Source organism: Lipotes vexillifer, unplaced genomic scaffold (assembly GCF_000442215.2).
Source record: "Lipotes vexillifer unplaced genomic scaffold, Lipotes_vexillifer_v1.1 scaffold6, whole genome shotgun sequence".
Classification (NCBI taxonomy): Eukaryota; Metazoa; Chordata; class Mammalia; order Artiodactyla; family Lipotidae; genus Lipotes; species Lipotes vexillifer.
In genome coordinates this window covers 198372-214894 of record NW_006799037.1, presented here as the reverse complement: position 1 = coordinate 214894, position 16523 = coordinate 198372, and the positions used below count along the sequence as shown (strand labels likewise).

Below are 16523 nucleotides of genomic sequence, written 5' to 3'. Positions count from 1 at the left end.
TTCATTTTCTTTCCAATAAGTCGAGATGTTCTATTACTCTGGGTGGTGGACCTTGTGGCCATCCGGTCAGTGAAGAGTGCTCTTTCCTCAGCCGCAGCTTTTGCCATCTGGGCTTTCTTGAGTTCTCTAACAACGTAAAAATAGGAAACAAGACTTTTCACCTACTGTATTAATCCTAGGAAGGGATCCTAAGAGGCCAAATACAAACTACATTATCAGTTGGAAGATCTTTTGCATGATATCATTACTCATGCAACTGAGGAAAGAAAAAATACAATATTGTGAAAATCTCTTTACATAATACAGACAAAAGGAAAATTCTACTTCCTCTTTATATGAACTATGATGGCTATCAAACTAATGGCAAAGGAACCTTTAAATATTTCAAGTCAGTTTTATTAGGTTAGAATCAAAATGGCAGCAATAAAGCAAATGAATCAGAATGATCATTCCAACCAGTTTTCAAAAATGTCAAAGGTCATTCAGAGCAAATATGAGAATCATCTACTAACCTAATCGATATTTATTTCATCCTTTCATATAAATAAGTAGAATAGAACATTTCAAGGAAAATGTTAGTTTATGTTGAGTGTGTGGAGGGAAAAAACTGATACCTGCTCATTTTAGTTTTTGTGACAGTTTGGGGCTTGGGGATTATCACCACTGCAAATATATGCAAGTTTAAAAAATTTTTAAGTCCATAATTTCAAACTTTAGAAACAACACAAATTTATAGGGCAAACACCAATGTAAAGCAGAAATCCCCAATCTTTAACCATATAACATGCCAAGCCACTATATTCCTCACTGATGGAAAGCCTAAATCATCTCTCATTAAAATTTGAGAATAAAAATGAGAAAGTAAAAACAAAACAAATAAAAACCCCATCACTTACTTCTGCAAAAGTGAATTTTTGAACTTTTCAGCATTCAGTTCTATTCGTAATTGTTCTGCACTCTTCCTAGAAGCAGAGAGCAATACTGAATGCTTTACCAGTGCCATTGCTGAAGGTCTTCTCTCTGGATCTGGATGAATCATAACCTTAAAAAGAGAAGTAAAATTAATGTAAAGACATGCAATTTAATAAAATATTGAATCATGTCAATAAAGTGCCTCATATATAAAATGCTCACTTTTAGCAACTCTGTAAATTCTTGGGAAAGCACTTGTGGAATCCGAGGTAATCTACCCTCTCTGATTTCATGCCATTGGTCTCCATTTCTGGGAAGAGGCTCAGCACCAGCAGCACATACCACTGTGAGGGCAAGGGCAAAGATATCCGCCTTTGGTAGATGAGTATAGTTCTGTAAAATTAAAAAAAAAAGAAAAAGAAACTTAAGGGAATATAAAAATGGCCAAAATAAAGTAAGATTACACCTCAATGATGATTTGGGTGAGAAATAAAACAAAATTAAAATGTCCAATGCCACATTTAAGTTTAGGACCTATTCAGAGAACAAGCTAAATTTGGGGAGATTATTATTTTTTTTAATGATAATATAATATACACTCTGGAGTGGAAAAGTGAATACATTTCTAAAAGTATTTAGGCATTTCTAAAAGGCCTCTTCTTTATCACTAGCCCAACTCAACTCTCAGAAGAAACTCCTATCCCCCTGGGGGCATTCATATGAAAATACAAAACATACATATATCAACAAGTCAGAAATATGCATATACATATAAAACACAAATATACATATAAAAAGAACAATGGAATCATACACTTCATTTGTTCTACTTGTTCTATTTTCATTCAAAACTCTTATCAAGAAATATTTTGCAACACTTTTTGAAATAGCACTATTAACTGTTTGCCATAATTTACTTAATCTTTCCCTTACTGCTAAACACATATTTACATCGTTCTCAATTTACTTGTATATGACTATCTCTGAAGGAGAGACTCCTAGAAATGGAAATTCTGGGTCAAAGGGTACATGATTTTAAAATGTTGAAAGATACTAACTTTTTTTTTTTAAAGATTTTTTTGATGCGGACAATTTTTAAAGTCTTTACTGAATTTGTTACAATATTGCTCCTGTTTTACGTTTTGCGAGGCATGTGGGATCTTAGCTCCTTGACAGTGGATCAAACCCGCACCCCCTGCATTGGAAGGCGAAGTCTTAACCACTGGACTGCCAGGGAAGTCCCAATACTAACACTTTGATCCCCAAAAAGGCAATGCCATTTTAAAGTTCCACCAGTAGTGTATGGAAATTTCTCTTTTACTGCAACTCCACCACTGCTGAATATGATAAATCTTTGCCTTTACTGACTTTCGCTAGATTAAATATGTCCACAGCGAACAGTTTACACTTTCTATTTTGTATTACCTTTCTACAAGTTATTAGCTTAAGATTTCAGTACATCTGCATTTATAATTTTCTAGAAACTGATAAGTGTTACAAAGCAAATGGCTTAAAGGAGAAAAACTACCTCCTGCAAAACTTCATTTGCAAGAAAACGGCTATCACCCTCTTCAACTTGTGGACTAGAGATTCTTGTTACATGCCCAAGGTCACCTAGAAGTATTGAAAAAAATACAGTCAAGAATTAAAACAAACCAGCCTCTCCCTCTTTATTTTGAGGAAATATAATAATCTTGTTATTTTTCTTTCTTACCTATTTTAAACATAACTTTGTTGGACACCCAGTCATCTTCATCTCCTTCTTCAGAGGCAGCATTTGGGATTGAAGTTCGAGATATGAAAATATTACCTGTCAAACAGTTATTTAGGTAAGCCATACTAACAGTTAACAGTTAAACCAAAGTTCACAAACAAGTCATATAACAGAATCAACCAGAAAGCTTTTAAATATATAAATTCTTATGTGTTCTACCCCAAACCCAGTGAGAATGAAAATCTCAGGGGACAAGAACTGGGACTATATTTTCTAGGAATATATTTTCTGGCCTAGCACTGCTCCTTGAACACTTGGAAACCACTGCATTAGACCCTTGTCACCTACACACTGATCTTCAGCAGTTTTACTTACTTAGAAATAATACAAAATGCAATTAACATACTAATTTGTGATGCTGCCAAAGAACAAATTTTAATGTAATGCTACAAGGCTGGTGTGAAAAGAATAAGTCATGTAGCTATTGAGTTTGGCTGACCATACAGCATCTACATCCCAATGAGGTTCTGTGGTTCACTATTTCTGCTGTACACATTTTTTTTTTCTAATTCAGGTAAGCTCATGATTAACATAAGTTTTAGTGGCAGATTTTATTTTAGTAGTTTTATCAATATAGTATAGAATTTATAAATGTTACATTCACTAGAGTCATCTTTCCAATTTTGCTTTATTTACAGGACAACTTATTTTATGGTGATATTTGTAAATTTAAAACTTCATAAACCTTAATATTTTCAACTTTTGTACTTGTAATATAAGCATCCACTATGTTTGTCTGACATTTAATACAAGCTATGAGTGAGTATGGGCAAACCTTACTGATCCACATTAACTGCCATCAGTTCAAATATAGTTTTTCCTTTTTGAAAATAAACATTTAGCAAGTTAATGTACAAAAATTCTTCACATAATTCATATAACTAAGTTGTGCAAAATGATTTAAATTCCCGTGAATCACACGTATTTCCATAGATTAAAAAAGAAAAAAAAAAAAACCTCATTAAATTCAACTTAAAAACACCTAGCCTACAATGTTTAACTTAAATCCATCAACCTTTTAGTTATAACTTCTAATTTATAGGACAGAGAAAGGAATACACTAGGAAGCAACCAGTCAAACCCAGAAGAAAGGAAATCTTGCAAGACAAGGTCTGTATTATTTTTATTATTTAAGTAGGGGAAGGGTAAAACCTAAAAAAGAAAAATGGATTTAACTTGGTGTAATGCATGGTCATAAAATGGAAATGAGTTTGGACGAATCAACTGTTAAGGACTTTGGTCAACTAGGAAAAATTTTAATATGATCTGGCTACTAGATGAGATAAAAATTTACTGAAATGGAAAGGTAGAGACAGTTGTCTTAAAAAAAAAGTTATGGGGCTTCCCTGGTGGCGCAGTGGTTGAGAGTCCGCCTGCCGATGCAGGAGACACTGGTTCGTGCCCCGGTCCGGGAGGATCCCACATGCTGCGGAGCGGCTGGGCCCGTGAGCCATGGCTGCTGAGCCTACAAGTCCGGAGCCTGTGCTCCGCAACGGGAGAGGCCACAACAGTGAGAGGCCCGCGTACCACAGAAAAACAAAAAAAGTTATAAAACAGTATGTACATTATGATGTTATTTTTGATTAAATGAGAGGGATTTGCACTAAAATGTTAGTGTAGGATTCACCTGCATACTTTTTTTTTTTTTTTTTTTTTTTTTTTTTTGTAACAACTGGATTCTGAACTCTCCCGCTGCAGAGCACAGGCTCCGGACGTGCAGGCTCAGCAGCCATGGCTCACGGGCCCAGCCACTCCGCAGCATGTGGGATCTTCCCAGACCGGGGCACGAACCCGTGTCCCCTGCATCGGCAGGTGGACTCTCAACCACTGCGCCACCAGGGAAGCCCTGCATACTTTTTTTAATGCAAGATAATCTAAACGCATGTACCTTTTTTTTCCCTGAATAAAACAGTAACATTTTGATGGCATTCTACAGGCCAGAAATACCACCATGTTTGTACAGCACATAAGTTTTCAAAGCATCTTCACAGCTCAGTTTATTCTAATAACCCTGTTAGCAGCACTGACATTATAACTGTAGTTCCAAAGATTAATAGAAGAATGAGGATTTAATTTTTTTTGTCCAGCTTGTCTATATTTTAAAATATTCTATAATGTACTAATTACTACTTCTGTAATACAATTTTGTTTCAGTTTAACATAAAATTATGTAGGCCTACACCTTGATTCGTACCACTGCACCTTCAGTTTGAAACCTCATAAGTCTTTGAAAGAATACTATGAGGTTGTTCTGAGCCATAGTATGGTCGATCTACTACAGCCATTTATATATAAAAATCAATTTTTTAGCTGAAAATGATCTAACGGTAAAGAGAAAAAAAAATAAAACCACTATGTTCCTAAACTCTCCAGTGCTTATTTATCTGCTACACTTTAAATACATTTATAATCACAATACATCTATCATTTTGTTTTCTGGGTCATACAGTGACAATTTTATTATTTCTTTTACAGACTAGAAATACCTCCAGGTTTGTAGCACCTATGTTTTCAAATTTATCATTTTATTCTAATAACCATGTTAGTGGCACCAGCATTAATTTAAAATTATGGTCTATAGCCTAGTACAAGAGACGGGCTTTAAACACAGGTTCTTTTAGTCTCCCCAAAGTCCCACTCCGAGACTATATGGTTCCCATAAGATGCAGCACATTTTTTTTTTAACTTTTAGTAAAAGTGAGTTTGTTATTTCAAATTTGGGATAACAAGGGAAGAGGTGATGGGAAATAAAACAATACTAATAAGTGGGTCAAAAATCTTTTAAAACTAACAATGAAAAAACGAAGTAAGATGTTTATGTTCCCATGTTATTTTAATGAAATCATTTATTCTCTATAACCCTAAAAATCACAGGTCAGAGGATCTATAATACTTACTAGGCTTTATATCCATGTGAACCAAAGACATTGAATGAATATACCTCAAGCCCCGGCCAACTTGCAAAAGGAGATCCTTCAACTCTGCTTCTGTAAAGTAACTCATGCTTCTGTAGTTTTCACTTATGGCATCAGCTAAACTTCCACCTAACAAACACAAGAAAAACTAGAATTTTCTTCTTCCTGAAATATTATTTTTCTTCCATCTTTACTGTATGACCACATGCAACCAAGAAAGTGACATTTTATATAGGACCTATTCTCTTCAACCTGTTTGTGAAATCAAAATTTTATTTGTTCTTTCAGTAGGTAATACACTCACATGGGTACAAAGTACAATGTAAAGTCTCTGTCTTATGAATACATACTTCAGCAATGCACCTGGTTCACTTTCCCAGAGCAAATCAATGTTATCAGTTTCTTACGTATTCTTTTCAACTCCTTTTTACACAAGCGAAAACATATTTTCATTATCTTGAAGATCATTCTCTACCAATATACAAAACTACCCCTTTCTTTCTTGTGTCTACAGAATTCCACTGTATAATTGAAAGGTAATGCACTAACCAATCCCCTAATTGATGGACATTTAGAAATAATTTCCAAGCCTTAATACTACATACTGTGGTCGCAGGAATAACTTCGTACATTGGTCATTTCACACATATTTAGTATATCTCCTACAAACAAACTGCTGGGTCAAACGGTATGTACAATATAATACACACATGCATAGTGTGTGTGGGAGACAGTGTTTTATTACATATAGAATAAATTTCTGTAGCTGAGAGGGCCATTTCTGTTTATCCTGCAAAAGAGCTTAGAGTTGGTATTCACACCATCAGTGCCAAGATCTGATTGCCTCTGAAAACTCACATAAAATAACAGTACACTTAGTTTCTGATTTCAAAATGGCTAATACTTAAATTCTGCTAGCATAAGCTTATGTAAATCTGGGGATTTGGAAGATAAATCTGGGGCAATAACACACACACATAGAGTGCCCCTTAGAGAAGGCTGTTCCAACTCATACTCCCATGTTTAATGTGTGAGAATACCTATTTTCCTACACACTTAACAACAGAGTCTAAAAATTTTGTAAGTAAAAAACAGTATCTTAGGGCTTCCCTGGTGGCGCAGTGGTTGAGAGTGCGCCTGCCAATGCAGGGGACACGGGTTCGTGCCCCGGTCTGGGAAGATCCCACATGCCGCGGAGCGGCTGGGCCCGTGAGCCATGGCTGCTGAGCCTGCGCGTCCAGAGCCTGTGCTCCACAACGGGAGAGGCCACAACCGTGAGAGGCCCACGTACGCAAAAAACAAAAACAAAAACAGAAAGATAAAAAAAAAAAAAAAACAGTATCTTAGTATCGTTTTAATTTATACTACCCTTACTATGAATAAGAACATAACCTACTTTTATAGAATCAGTCAAACCAATTAGCTAATTTGTTTATACTTTAAAAAACTTTATACTTAAAAACTTTGTTTATAGTCTGTCTCAGAGGAAACGAGGAGTTATTGTAATAAATAAATAAACCACTTCCGTTTAAAGCTTAGTTGGGAATAATAAAATCAGAACCAAGGTAATAAAATCTAGGTCAATGATATACTACTCAGAAAAGGAGGTCCTATAATTTGAACAAGACTGAATAACAAAACGTCAAATGTGTTTAAAAAAAATAAATAAATCACACACTTAGGATTAAGTATGTTTTCTGAACTTAACTTGAACAAATCTTGAACTGCAGGAAGAAGAGGGGTCTAGGAAGGAGCAGGTCAAGAAGCCTGTCAGACAGATGAGCTTGGAGTCCTAGATCAAGTTTACCAAGAAATAACATGGCTGCTTTCTAGTGGGTCTAGCAACTACAGCTAGGCCAGTTCCTTCTATCTTGTTGCTGAAAGGGCAAGAGGTGAGAAAAGCAAACGACGGATCTGATATTTCAGGTTCTCCTCCCCTATCGATCAACATTTTTCTACACCTGTTTATCAAGAGTAGAAATTCAGTCTATCACCAAACCAAGAAAAAAGGCTCAAAATGCAAACGATGTTTCAGACAATAAGGAAATTCAGTTAAGATAAAGGATATCAGTTAATCAACACAACAAATGAATGACAACAGAATCCTTCCCTGTGAAACTGTAGAAAAGGATATAAAGACCAGGCCTATTAGGACATTCAAGGGTTTATGTGGAGAGAATGGTGGAAAAGGGAAACAAAAGAAGAGCTCACAAATGTATCTAGATAGCCTCACTGTCTTTCATCTAAGCAAAATAAACAACCATACAAAGAGGCAGTCCTACTTTACAGAGGTCTATTTGTTTTTTAAAGATCCATATTCCTTAAGTGTTTTACAATGCTCCAAAATAATAAACTATTTCAAAAGATTATTTTATAATCTAACTTTATTACAGGACAAGGTCTCTGTAATCTGAGAGTGTTAGCAAGATGGCTCATTCCCTCCCAACTCCCAGGCCCAAGAGTTTTCTCAAAATCATCTGAATGACATAACCATGTATCTGGACTGTGGCTGAAAGACTTAAGAGAGCCAGCCACATCCAACAAGGTGAGAGGCAGAAAGAAACTAAAAGGAGACAGCATCTAGCAAATATGGAGGGGAGAAGCTATTACGGTAAAGTTGTACTATTATGAAATGCAGTTACTAAAAAATGGAGGTTAAGAAACACAAGGCCATGGGCGATAGCTTCAAAAATGTTTTGATGGTATGAAGAGAAACATTTCAAGAGATGTATGAAACAAAACAGCATCAATGCTGTATACTGAGCCCTTATTCTTTCAAGTGTGGGGATTAAAATGACAACTCTGAGAAATCAGGTATGAGAAATGAGTCTTTTACTTCTGTTTTGTTCATTGTTTTCAAATACAGAAAACCTGAATCTACTACCTATACCACTTATTTATTCACAAGCTATGAAATGGCTGGTCTTAAGAAAAAATGAGAATCAACAAAAATAATCTTTGCTATTCGACTGTTCATTAAATTCTAAATTCTCTAATATTCACCGAAGATATACAGAAATAAAAATCCATCATATATAAAGACTTAGGTATTTAATAACAGCTGTCTGTAAGAATCAGAAGTGAGGCCAGGACTCTGGTAAAGCTTTAATAAAAAAGGAAGGACAAAAAAAAAAAAAGGAAGGACACACGTTGATTGCTGAAGGACCTGATGAAATTCAAAGCTATACAAAGGTCCAAAGTTAAACCTCTATAAATGCTTGTTTTAGCGGGGGAAGGAGGGAGGGAGGCACAACTAGGGAACTAAAAGAGCATAACTCTTACTTTACAGAAACATCTCAGTGGATTTTAGTGGTAAACTAGGTTGGATAGATGGAAGGGGGAGCAAGATTCAACAAATGGCTAAATTTATATCAATGGAGAGTCACTGTCATTTTATGAGTAACCAATATCAGTTTCAGCAGCACATAAAATGAAATGGAAAGGGAAGGCTAGATGCAGGGAGCCTGGATTATTAACTACTATATCCCCCACACACACTATGCTAAGTGCTAGGGATACCAAAATATATATGGCAAGCCTGCTGTCCTCTCAAGAAAATCAGTTTAATTTGAGTAGCAGGCATACAAATAATATGCACGGTTCTACAATCCAGGTAGCAAGAACAAGGTTTTCAATATTAACTTCCACGTAAGAATTACTTGCACTTGAAATTCATGTTGGAATTCAAATATCAGGCTTCTGATCTTTGAATTTACAAGAGATAAAAGATATACAGAATTAGAGCAAGACTTTAGATAAAAAGAAGTATCTCCTTGGTGTTCATTTTCTTGAGCTCATGAGTTTACAGGGGAACCATTATATTACTCACCGTTACAATATTCATTCTGTATAAGCATATGGTCATCTTCTGCCCATGCAGAGAAATATCGAACTACATGAGAATGTTGTCCAAGCACTGCATGAGCATATACTTCTCTCAAAGCGTTCTGCCTAGAAGTTTGAGATTAAGAGAATGGTAAATCATTTTTATTCAAGCCTGAACTGAGTTAATTTATCTGAAAGTTCATAAAAGAATCTTGACTTCTGGATCTATCATTATGCTGAAGGACAACTTGCTTGAAAGAGAGGGAGTTAAAACTCTGTACCAGATTTTTCCAAAGACTTCCATTAAAGAATGTTAGAAAGAAGGAAGCTTGCTGGCCCTAGAATTCAGAAAAGATGAAACTCCACTTTACTATGAATTCATGGATGCTACTAGAAATAAGAAATTTAAGTTAGGCTCCAAGATCAGACCCCTTATATTATTCTTCCAAGTCCAGTAAGAACTAATGGCACAAAATGAAATGGATCTGATTAAATCATTACAACTTCTCAAACGTTAGAGAATTAAATTCAATGACTGACCACCTAAAACCTTAACATTTGTAACATCATACTGAACAAAAGATGACAAAATCTTTAATACATACTCATCAACAGAGCCAGCCAATGGCTTTTTTGATCGCTTTATGGCATAAATGCATCCATCCAGCCTCTTCACACATTTAAACACAGAACCAAATTCTCCAGAGCCAATCTTCTCTAGCTCATGAAATTCTGTTGTATACCGTGACTTCATATTGCTTTCAGTAATTGTAATTCTCTGTAATAAAAAGTGTATCCATATATATATATATATATATATATATATATAATACAAAGGTATGAAAATGGTTGTTTTACTATGGTGATAGGACTATGTGTGAAATTTTGAAATTATATCTTATGTTTTGCAGGTGCTCTGTGGGAATTGTTCCATTTGTAGATGTGTTTTTGATGAACTTGTGAGGAGTGACAAATTCCGCATCCTCCTATTCCACCATCTTGACTCCTCCCTAAAAATTATATCTTATGTTTTAACATGCATATATGGTAGCTTGCATATGTGGCTTATTTAACATGTATATGTGGTAGCTTGTTAAGATGTAGAAAATCAAATTTCAAAAACAATAAAATCAAAAGCTATTTACTTTAGCAGGTCTTGTTTCATCTTCAAACTCATAATCACTGGCTTCCATGTCTTCACCACAGGAACTGAAAAATATTATTTTTTCCATCAACATATCTGACAGATACATCAACTAGAGATCCAAAACTTTTTCTGACAGGTATATAACAAAATGAAAATTTAATGAATGAAAAAAGAAAATAAAGCATTTAATTTTGTAATGACAAGATACAGTTCAACTGATGGAAATATTGTTCTTGCTTAGATACACACCAACACCACCACACATATCAAAATTAAAGCCTTTGGAAATCAACCTTCTCTGCCTGTCTCATTTTGACACCAGTAGATTTCCTACTATCTAGGCTTTTTATTCCTTCCTTTCCCATACTACTCTTTTCCACAGGTGATTATTGAGAATTGCTAATAATGGAGAAAATTCTCAGTGCATAAACTTCCATGTCATTCAGTTGAAACTAAATTTTAATAAGTATACCAAACAAATCTTGGGTGGTTAGGGAACCAAACTGTTGAATAATAAATAACTTACTCATTCCAGTATGTTCTCTTTCTTCTACGACACTGTCCTGAGGAATGAAGTAACACAGAATCCGGAGTAAAAGGATTAATATTCACTTGAGGAGTCTGTCGTATGTCAAATTCCCTTTTTCCTGACTTTTCTGTATCCATGAATAGAGAACCACCTCGGAGTTTAACAGAACTGGAATCGATTCCTCGAGCTTTGGAGAGCAAACTCTAGGAGGGGGAAAAAAATTGTTTAGGATCCAAGTGCTATAGCTGGCCTTCTCAACCTAACTTTCAACAAGGCTTTCACGAGGCTGAATGTGTAGGTCAAAGCAACACACAAGCCTTTGTTATCTTTCAAGCAAAATAAACAGTGGTTAACTTAGGAGCCTGAAGCTGGATACTAACCACCTTTTCTGAAAAGGCCAAGTACAATAAGGTCTCTAACCCTAAAAAGAATATAAATGCAAACTAAAATTAAGTTCATTCTAGAGGATAAAAGTTAACAAAACCTTTCAATCCATCTAAAAGTGGAAAGCAGTCAGGGAGCCCCATAAAAGTTCCCCTCCCCCATCCAAGTAGGGCTTTGAAAGCCTCCTCCGTAGGACTCCTCCCCTCACTTCCAGAGGGATCTTGCCGTGGGCAAGTCGGCTAGCAAACAGTAGAGCACAAAAGCACACATCTTCCTGAGGTTTATGACTAGTAACGGTACTGAAACTGACTCACTTAAAAAGGTGCATTTCCTGCATTAATCTTATAAATGCGGCACCTGTCTTAATTTCGGGAAGTGTCCGTTTTAAAATCTTGTGTTACTTCTAAAGTTCTAGAAGTGGTCATCTGCTTACTCACTAGCCATTCAGCAAACAGGTGCTGAACACCTACTTCTTTAAGATACCTTATCAACGGTATAGGAAAGCCTGAGGGTCCAGGCAACAACACCAATGCTGGTTTTTAACAGTTGGACGTTCCTAATCCTGACACTTAGGCTGACCAAACTTGGGAACTGCAAACCCAAGGTGTAAACAAATGCTTACCCAATAAATATTCTGTCCGGAAAGAGGCTTAAACGCTACCCCTGAGTTATTTACGAATCTTTTTAAGACTGTAAATGTTTGAAGGCCAGCCTTTTCTCCCAAGTCGAAGCGCAGTCTCCCTCCGTATCTCAAACTTTCCCCCATAAGGCCACCTGATACGAAACGATAAGCGCATGAATTTTTTTTTTTAACCGAACTCCTGCGTGCGCCGCCCAAATTACAAGACAGAACACTGCGTTTAAAAGGCACCTGATGGCTGCGGCGCTCGGGAGTGTCAGGTGGTCGGGCCAGAACCACTCGAGCATCATTTCAAACCACGTTATCGGTGCCACACTCCCCGCTGCCACGCTCGGGGAGGCCCCGACTCGGCGGGCGTTAAATCGTCAGCCACCTGGACGGCGCCGATCAGCCCCTTTGAAAGATGAAAAAGTTCCAGACGAGGCCAATTGTTCAGTTACATAATCTTAACGGACAACTTCTGGGCAGGGCCCAAAAGAGGGGCTGCCAACTTTTTAGTTGCGGCGCCGAAGAGCGAGCGCGGGTGCGGCCCGGCGGTTATGTAACCGAACCCGGGCAGAGCCGCGCTCGGCTCCCGGCGCCACTGCCTTTTTAAAAGGCTAGGCCGGCGCGGGCTCGGGGCGCCCCAGCAGCTGCGTCCTCTCACCTTGGGGGTGTGCGGCGTGTCGAAGAGCCGCAGCTTGCGGAAGGTCTTGTGGGGCGGGGTGCCCGGGTGGTCGGGCAGCGGCGAGCAGGGGCCCTCGCCAGCCCCGCGCGCCCCGCAGCCCCGCGGGGACGCATCCCCCGGGCCGCCGCAGCGCACAGGCGAGAACGAGCTGCCCAGAAAGTAAGCGGCCGCAGGCGACTTGACCGGCGACGAGGAGCCGAAGCCCTCTTCCTCCCACGAGTCGCCCTCGGCCCCGCCGCCCGCCGCGTTCGCGCCCGGGCAGGCGCCCCGCAGCAGCATGTCCTCCTCCAGCTCTCCGGGGCTGCCGGGGGCCGGGCCGGGTGAGCGGCGGCGCTCGGGCCCGGGCTCTGTGGGGCTCCGCGCGGGCGGTAGCGGCGAGTCAGGCTCCTGAAAGGCCGAGTCCTCCCCGGTGCTGTGGCCGCTGCCTTCCTCCTCCTCTTCCTCCTCCTCCTCCTCACAGTCGCTGCTGGGCGAGAAGATCAGCTTCTGCCGCAAGGTGCACGAGGCCCCGGCGCGGAGGGGCGGCGGCGGCTGCTGGCGGCTCAGGAAGCTCATCGCGCCCACGGGGCCGGGGCGGAGGACCGGAGAAGCTGGGCCCGCGGAGTCCAGGGCAAGGCCGGCCCAGGGGGCGGGTCCGCCACGTGCGACTGGGCGCGCCTGGTGGCCGCGGCTGCGCGGCGGCGGCGGCGGCGGCGGCGCGGACTCTTCTGCAGAGGCGGGGGGGCCCTGGCGCCGAGGCTGGGGTCTCCGCAGGTCCAGCAGCAAGTTCGGGCTCCGCGGCTTCCCGCGACCGTTAACCACGTGAGTGCCCAGTCCACCAATCCCCGCCCAGCCCGGGGTTTGAAAAAAAAGGAGGGCGCGACGTAGCCCGCGGGGGAGGGATCAACTACGCGATTTTGGCGCGAACCCGCTGGCTCCGCCCCCGCCCCGCCCCCCCCGCCCCCGCCCCCCCGCTCCGCGCGGATCCAGGCCTGGGCGGGCGCGGTGCCGCGGTCCTATGAGCGAGCTGGATGGCTGGGAGCTGGGTCCGCCGCCGCCCGAACAGGGCCGGGCTGCGGAGCAGAGGCAGCGCTCTGGGAGGAGCGAAGGGTGCGGACTGGACTAGGCCGAGCCGGGCGCCGGCCTGGACACGACTTCCTCGCCGCCCCTCCGGCTCCCCGGAATCTGGAGCGGGACTTGCGATGGGGGAGCCCTCGGGGTCCCTGCGGGTCGCGGGGAGCGGGGGACCGCCGTGGCCCTTGGGCGCTGCCCAGGGAGACCGACCTCCTGTCCCGCATCCCTTTGGTGCCGGGCCCTGGGGCTCAGTGGGCGTGGCTGTGGGGAGTCTGGTTGCAGGGTCTAGGTCTGAGTCGGGAATGGTGCCTCCGGCCTCTGGGCCCTTGCGACCGTGTGCAAATGGGTTAGGCCAATACCGAAGTCAGCCGGAAGACTGACGCTCGAGTTCTCGAGGCGAGGTCACTGGATGCGGGGCGACCTCTGAGCCTCAGTTTTCCCCCAGAGAGTCTGTTAGGGGCCGGTGTGTCCGCCGCGAGGGGAGCGCCCGCAGGCCACAGGCCCCTCTGCCGTTCCCGCTCTCCACCGCCCGCCCCCCACTTGCCCACAGTAAATAAAGCAGCACCACACTCGGCCCTAAGCACAAAACCAAGTGCCCACCACGCGGCCACGGTGTTTATATTTGTTTGCCAGCACGTGGGCAAGTGTTGGCAAAACAGATTGGCTCAGCTCGCTGCAAATTTCAAAGCAACTTGAGAAAAAATTTCTCTAGTACTACATCAAATTGTGATTTAATCCGTCCCTTACTGTCGCACACAGAAGTTTCTGACAATTTTTCAGTTGTAACCCCGTAATGAATATTGTTCCTTCTCGTGTTGTTTTTCCTCTGTGTTTTGTTTTTTATCCTTTAGGATACATTCAAAGAAGTGAGAATTACTGGCTCAAAGTATATATAAACTGCCAAACTGCCTTCCAGAAAAAAAAATTTACGTTCTCACAAGCGGTGGATTAGAGTACACCGTTGGTGAATTCTGGACATCAGTGGGTACTTAATGTTTGTAGTTTTGTTTTGATTCATATCACTGGGCAGTTTTCATGGGCTTAATGGCCATTTGCATTTATCTCTCTTGTCTGTTTTTCTTATTGTGGCACTTTATGGATATTAACACCTGACCATATATGTTGTTCTAACACTTTTCAAAGGTTAAACTCAAGGTGGTTTTTAACAATGGAAACACATGGGAAATTCCCTGAGATCACATAACTGAAGAAGCAGTGAAGGGTAAATAGTCGTCTTCTCCAAATATTTGCTAACTGATGTATAAATGTGTCTTTTTTGTGTGTTAGTCCAAACTTAATTTTAAGCTCTCAGAAGACTGGAGCTTAACCCTTTTGTATATATCAGAGAGAGAGGTGTTCTCTGATAATCCGTGGCCAAAGCCAAGGAGTGGTTTTTAGCACCCTCCCTCCAACACTTCTCTCCTAGTGAGAAATATAAATTCTTTGATACAGATAGTTAACATTTTCTCAATTTCATGTGAAGTGTAAATAAAAATAACTTTAGAAAACTTCTACTCTTTATTGATCTGTAACATGACTTGTATGTAAAAATAGTGTGCTTCCTAGGTAAACAGAAACTTTAAAGCTGAGTAAACACCTCTCCAGAGCGAGGTTTTTGCCCCTAAGCCTCTCCTATATAGGAATCCTATATCCTCTATCGTTACGCATGCAAGCTCACGCTGCCCCCCCCTCACTCTTTCACAACACCCTGCTTTATTTCCTTTACAGGCTTATATCTATTTCAAAGTGTGTTGATTGTTTACTCCTATTCCCTTCTAGAAAATGAGGTCCTTGAGTATAGGGACATTTTCCATTTGTTTATTGCAGTATTCCGATGTGATTTAGGTGCTCAATATCTTCTGAGTGAATAATAGAGCCCTTACTTAAATATTTGTTGATTGGTTTATTTTTCTCTATATATTATTAATTCAAATGGTATAGAAGTCTCCGACTTACCCCTGCAACCTCCAGCCCAAGTCCCCTTCCTGGAGGTAAACAATCTTCTAACATTTTTTGGGTTTTGTCACCTCTTAACTTTTCCACCTCTCTGCTTCCCTGAACTAGGAGGTTCTTGAAATTGGCTGGGGCAAAGGGGCCTGGTTCCGGATGGGAAGGGAAGAGTTCTTGGTTCACATCCAGGTCCTCACACAGAATAGGAAAAGTAAATTCCCAACAAATGTATAAAATTACTGGGGGAAAGAAGGAATTTTTTTTTTTAAGTATTGTTAAAAACAGTAATCAGGGCAAGAACCATTTGACTTTCACCACTTCCATGGAAAATAGATATTCCCGGCTCCAGACTTTCCACTGCACCGGGCATGGACTATGTAACACTCTTTGTTTACTTGTCTGGCTTCTCTCCCACCCAGCGCTGAGATCGACTTTTATTCCTCTTTAGAGCTCCAGCAACCAGCAATATGCCTTGGCCCCAAAAAAGGTTCTTAATGTTTCTGGAATAATTAAAATGTAGTGTTCTTTAAAACAAAAGTGCCAAAATGAGTAAGAAACCCAGGCCCTGCCTCCTCCAGCTGAGAACAGGCACAGTGTTATGGTTTAACTGCAGCAATGTCCTAACTGAAATTCTAAATGATTGTTCCGATTTTTAAAATTTCATGCTCCTCAGAGTACAGCACTCACTGTACTAAGAGACAGGTTACGCCCACCTGCCCAGGGCATA

General features: G+C 40.7%; 1 protein-coding gene across 1 annotated transcript in view; it reads right to left on the bottom strand.

Annotated features, from left to right (window-relative positions):
* WEE1 (WEE1 G2 checkpoint kinase) overlaps positions 1-13348 on the bottom strand; it is a 37446-nt gene extending 24098 nt beyond the window's left edge. The window contains exons 1-11 of the mRNA XM_007471426.1: positions 12773-13348; positions 11100-11305; positions 10572-10635; positions 10032-10204; positions 9431-9552; positions 5584-5730; positions 2627-2722; positions 2441-2526; positions 1135-1305; positions 897-1042; positions 5-126 (exon numbers count right to left, since the gene is read on the bottom strand). Coding sequence (XP_007471488.1) covers positions 5-126; positions 897-1042; positions 1135-1305; positions 2441-2526; positions 2627-2722; positions 5584-5730; positions 9431-9552; positions 10032-10204; positions 10572-10635; positions 11100-11305; positions 12773-13348 — 1909 coding nt within the window. The remainder of the gene's footprint in view (positions 1-4; positions 127-896; positions 1043-1134; positions 1306-2440; positions 2527-2626; positions 2723-5583; positions 5731-9430; positions 9553-10031; positions 10205-10571; positions 10636-11099; positions 11306-12772) is intronic.
* Positions 13349-16523: the final 3175 nt, after the last annotated feature.